We start from the raw sequence: 6,000 nt of genomic DNA, 5'->3' as shown, positions 1-6,000 counted from the left end.
CCAGTGTGGAACAGTGATTAATATAAGGCTGGAAGGGTCGCAAATTGTACAAGAGAAATATGTGCATGATGCCTGGTCTTTTTGAAATATCTGACTATTATATTGTCTAATTTAAACAGCCTCTTGCCACCACTACTTTCTAGATATGCCCCTGCTCAAGTGTGGCAGGAATATCCCTATGTGTGTACATAAAAGCTATTTTTAAATGTCTGCTAAACATCCAATGTCACATTGTTCAGACTGCAAATCATCACACATTTAGCTGTAGCAGAAACAGTCAGTTATTCGTGTATCCATTGTACTGTTACCTGACGCAGATTCCTGGTTACTTTCACATCATGCCAGGCATTGTCATTAAATTTCCCATTCACAGGTTCCACTAGTGCTTCAAAGGCCCCTGAGCCCAAATTAATGACCAAGGAGACAGCTCCATTTTTCAGTGCAAGATTGACATAATCAGCTGATTTTCCTGTATGAAGCATCAGTCCGTTCCTCTGGAGCGTTTTAAATGATAGCGTTATTTCATCACTACTGCTCTGGATAGGGTTCTGGGACAAATCATAGCAGAAGTATTCCGATCCTTTGAATGTTGCAATATATTCTTCTTTTCCTGACCAAAAGAAAAAGGGGGAAAAAATTAAAAACCTCTGGAACTTAATAATAAAAATAATGAACACCAGCCTTTTTATAGTTAACTTTAGCGTCATCACCTATAACTACTATTTCATACAAGGTAACAAGTATTTGCAGTGCTTAAAATCTATTTTAAAAAAATAGGAGAAACAGCTCAATCAAGCACTTCGTTCAAATTAAATCACTTTTCTAAGGTTGTGTCTACAAGGTACACTCCACAAAGTTAAAATGAATCAACTAAAGGTGCGCAGTCAATTCATATAAATTAAAGAACATTAAACTCTCTTGTGCATGCTTTTATTCAAGGAGAGAAGTGGCCTTAGTTCACTGAGATTTCTCCTTCGCAGGAAGATTCACCTTAACTTTTCTGAATATCCCTTTGCAGGTCCAAAATACTACAAAAGGAACTTTCAGTGCCCACATCTGTACTGGGAATATAGTATCAAGTTAGAACACATTTACACTATTTGACTAATGATGATGAACACAACTGAGCATCTAGCATACAAAGAGACAATCCAGTTTCAGAAACATGTTAGTTTGGTTAAATGCTAAGATCTCCTCCAGTTAAACTGTGACCAGCCACCTAGCTTTTAAACATGTCTGTCCCTATTCATACTAAGAACAAAATTGTATTTAAAATCATGTTAGTGAAGATGTGTTATGGAACATGTTTTTAGAATGCATTTTCCTAGTGCAGATGATATCTTTGAGAAAAAAATATACCTGGCATTTCTGAGATACAATTCATGTATTTTACTAGAAACTATGGTGGAATCTTGCCTTGTTAACAATAATGGGGTTTGTGACCTGGACTTCATTCGAGCCAGAACTTCATACTATGATTCTCTACCCCTTTTCTCTGCGTAAAGTCATTTACACATGTGCAAAGTTAGTCCAAAGCAAGTATAAAACATCTACACTGTGTAAATGAGAGCAGAATTCTAATATAACGTTTACGTCCATTTTCATCATTTGCAATGCAGTGGAAAAACAGATTCAGAAGATTCAACCATGTTTAATACATCAAGTCAGCCCTTTTACTTCAATGGCCAATTGTCATTTGTACTCCAAAATACTTTCAGATACAACAGGCTAGTATTTCTCTCTCTCTCTCTCCCTCTCTCTCTCTCTCAACAGGCAAAGCACATGATACAGAGGAGGAAAGAACTTCCTCGTCATGAAAAAATTACCACTTAAAAAACAAGAGATTGGACATCATATTTTTGAAGAAAAAAGCCTTCATCAATCAAAGGAAATCCTTTCACTCATCTTGTATTATAGTAACACACGATTTGGCTGTAAAAATATGGCAAAAGGGTGACTGCATCAGAGGCTAATACAATGTAAATTAAAAATTTCTTCACCATTCTTCCCCTTTGCCATTATATAAACACGGATGAAAATTGAATATTTTTGGGGTGAGGAGAGCGGCTCTCAAGAGAGGTTTCACAGAGGTTTCATATTAACTGATATAGCCTATCAGATTCTATATAATAATATTTGCATCCATATAGGAACATCTATTCAGAATTCTTAAAGAACTTTATCAAACTTAATTAACCTAGCTTCACAAACTCTCTGTGGAGAAAGTATCACCCATTTTTGTAGATAAAACCTGAACACAGAATGATTAAAGGACAAACTTGCATTTGCATTGTCTCTCTGTAGACTTTTCAGGTTGTTTTCAGTTTCTTTGAAAATTATGTTCTAAGTGAGCTGCTCAAGTACACATAGAAAGTCTGTGGTAAGGGGAAGAAACAGAAGCCGAGTCTCTGGACTCCTAGTCCTTCCTCACATAAATAAATACTGCTGGTGAGTTTCACACTGTATTTTATACAAAAGGAGGTCAGGTCATTTGGCGCTTAGGACGGTGCAATGGTTAGGATGTTAGTACTTGAGGGACTGAGGTTCAATTTCTTGCATCACCATAGACTTTCTCTCTGTCACCTTGAGCAACCCACTTTTAGGGTTACATTCACAAAGGAGTTTGGGATCCACTTCCAGGCACCCAAAAATCACTAGGATTGATAAAACCCGAGTTGGACATTCCAGCTTTCTGTGCAATGAATGGGGAGAGCTAGGAAGCTCCAAATGGAATTCATAAAAGGCAGCCCATGAGGAAGCTTCCTGACTAAACTAGCCAATGGGAGGTTTTGAAGAGAAGGCCTAAGAACTTCTCCAACTCCTAATTCCCATCTTCACAGAACCTTCTGTCTAAATGAGAGGAGACTGTTCACATCCCCTTCCCTCCTCAGGTCAGGAGGGAATTGATGTGACCATCTCCCACATCCCTTCTGATTCATCCTAATTACTGAAATGAAAATTATGAGTGAGAACCTCCTCCAGCTCAGCTCCCATGGGGGAGGGGCATTTTATGTGAGTTCCCCGAGCTCACAATGAGGTAGCTGGAGAAATGCCAGTGTTCAGTTATTGCAGCTCTGCACACATGGGTGGGAATTTACACAGCAAACATTTAAGTACCAAGCAAGTTTATGCGCCTACAGTGTTCAGAAGCAGCTGAGCTGGCCTGTGTGAATCCCAGTCTGGCTTGATTCTGGGATTTAGGTGCTTGGAGTAGCGTTTATGCATCTGAAACTGTTTGTAAATCTAGTCATTAGTCTCTCTGTACATATGTTCACCATCTGTGAAACGGAGCTACTTCTAGTTGTCCATCACACACTGGTGCCAAGATAAATACATTACAGATTGTGAGGTGCTCAGATACTAATAGAAATTATAAAATACAGATAGCTTTGGCTCATTTCCTGTCCCAGTGTAAGACATACAGACTCCCTGTTTCAAGGTATAGATCAAGGAAGAAGTGAAGTTTTGTTATATATAGGTAATGATCTGTCCAAATAAGGAGGTGAACCAAATACCAGGTGATGGTGAACAAGTCCTACAAGGTCATGAGTAAGAGCACAAGGATCCATCTGAAGCTCATGCGTGATTCTGCTTAACATACACACAGAAGAATCTTTTCCTAGGCTAATTTTGCCTTCACGGAGTGCATCGCTCAAATAGGGGGTCAGACTGACATGGCATGAAGTTCCAAACTGGGCATAATATTTCCTGTTTCACAGATACCATTTGATTGCATTTATCACACTGGCAACTTACTATTGCAGGCATTCACTGATAAACAAAAAGCAGGAGAAATACATCAAGAAATGGGTTGCTTGATAATTAAAAAAAAAAAATGCACGGCACTATAAAGCCCAGAGAGTTAATACCTTCATGGAGGAAGCCCAAATCACTTCCACAGGCAGGAGCTAACTGTCAATATGAATGGGAAATATCATCTGACAAGGATTTGCCATCATCCCTAAGGATGCAGACTGTGCTGAGAAAATCAGTCAGCCAGAAATGGAAAGATCAATGTTACCATTTCTCTTCAGTTGGCTTCAAGGGAATCTTATCAGTAAGTTGTGTGGGATCAGAATAAATCAAAATGAATTTTTAAAAGACTAAATGTCTTCTATGTATATATCCTTTAGGATGTGTCTACCCATACCCCTCTCTTTCGGAAGGGGCATTTAAATGACACACATCAGAACCGGTAAATGAAGTGCCGATATGAATATTCAGCGCCTAATTAGCATAACGCCAGTCAGTCACACTTCTAAAGTGCTGTTTTTGAAATGCAAACTGGCCAGGTAGACATGGGCACTTCCAAATAAACCTCAAACTTCAAAATTCCCTTATTCCCAAAACAAATTTCACGAAGTTGTGGCTATAATGCTCAGACTGGTAGAGAATTGGTCCCATGAACAGAATTGGATATAAGATGCACATACTATTTTATTATACAATTTACAAAATTCCCAGAAGTTTCCATTTTAACCTTTTTTAGGACAGGGCAACTGACCTACAGGAAAAAGAAAATCATTCCAGGGCCACACAGAAGTGAGAAGCAAAAGAAAACAAACAAACAAACCCTCACTGACCTGGCAGAAGTGGGCTAAGAGTGAGGGTATGGTGTTTGGATGGGAGTGAGTGTGTGCAGTTTGGGCTACAGGGACTGAGTAGGAGCTAGGGTGTAAGAGCAGAGAGGTGAGGGATCTGGGGGAGAGATATGACAGAAGAGCAGTCTGGGGGCATGTGAGTCTGGGTGAGAGGGAGGGAGGGTCTGGAGTGGGCTGGCTATGTGGAGTCTAGGTAGGAGGGAAGGTGCAAGAGCAGGGTGCAGGTATGGGCAGGAGGCGAAGTTGCAGGGGATGGGGACACCTACCTGAGGGGAGCATAGATACTTTGTCTCTCTCAAAGCTTCACAGAAGCACTCCCTGCAGGCACCGCCCCCCGTGGTTTTCATAGGCTGTGATTACTGGCCAATAGGGGTGAAGTGGGGGGGTGGTGTCTCCAGGGAGCACCTCCCTGCAATGTGGAGAACTGCCCTCTCCCCCTGCTAGTCTGAGCCCTGCTGAGGGCATGGTGGAAATCCACAAATGTTTTGGGCTGGATGAAGACAAGCTTAGATTTCCCCATCCCTGATTTACAGTATTAAGTTTATACATTGTTCACCCTTTGCTTTAATTTCTTCACTTTTTTAAAAAAAAATACTTGTATTGACACATTCGCTTAAGTGGATTTCCCCGATGATATATCATATTTAAGGCCAATTGCTACTAATGTCAGAATATATTTTGGCAGCAATTAGCTTTATGCATGTAACACATATCACAGCCTCTTTCAACCTCATCTGAGTCAATTTCCCCCTCAGTCATATAACTGCAACTGCTACAGTTAGAACCCGAGAAATCAGTTCAATAGGAGTTGAATTCATGTCACTCAGTGGAAAACAACTTTTTCCTTCAGATACACCTATAGCTGCAATGTGGAGGGGCTTCATTGGACTACTGAAGGGGAAAAGTTGTCCTTTTGTATTTCTTTAACTAATACCTTTAATTTCTTGCACAGTCCAAAATGCAGCAAGCAATAAGAGCAAATACCAAGTCTGCCCACTCCTCGCCTAGTGTGTCAGACACTGGTGATAGAATGAAATACATACAATATGCTGTACCGGTTCATTAGGGCTTAAAAAAATTCTGATTCAAATCACAATCCAAGAGGCAGAGCAAAAAACATGCACTGCTTGTGGCATGTATTGGACTCATCACAAGTTTCACAGAGAGGGGTGGGAAAGGGAGAATATGACTCACTGTGCACAATGAAATCTACAAAAATGCATCTCCTGAGACTTTATTGCATTAGAAAATAGATGGCAGGCATTCTATAGATCTCATTTAATACATATTTAATAAATGAGTACAATGTACAAACAAATTAGTTTGATATTGACGTATGGAAGCCTGTTTAGAGCGGAACCGTAGTAAGAGAGCACTACACATATTTTTGAGAGAGAAG

General features: G+C 39.9%; 1 protein-coding gene across 21 annotated transcripts in view; it reads right to left on the bottom strand.

Annotated features, from left to right (window-relative positions):
• The window catches only part of NRXN1 (neurexin 1), a 1,123,636-nt gene that overhangs the window by 731,447 nt on the left and 386,189 nt on the right, over positions 1 to 6,000 (bottom strand). For all 21 annotated transcript variants that reach the window (XM_074989537.1, XM_074989539.1, XM_074989548.1 and 18 more), the window contains one exon: positions 309 to 610. In XM_074989537.1, the coding sequence (XP_074845638.1) occupies positions 309 to 610 (302 nt within the window). The remainder of the gene's footprint in view (positions 1 to 308; positions 611 to 6,000) is intronic.

This window comes from Carettochelys insculpta, chromosome 3 (assembly GCF_033958435.1).
Source record: "Carettochelys insculpta isolate YL-2023 chromosome 3, ASM3395843v1, whole genome shotgun sequence".
Classification (NCBI taxonomy): Eukaryota; Metazoa; Chordata; order Testudines; family Carettochelyidae; genus Carettochelys; species Carettochelys insculpta.
The sequence above is the reverse complement of the archived record's forward strand: the minus strand, read 5'-3'. Positions and strand labels throughout refer to the sequence as shown.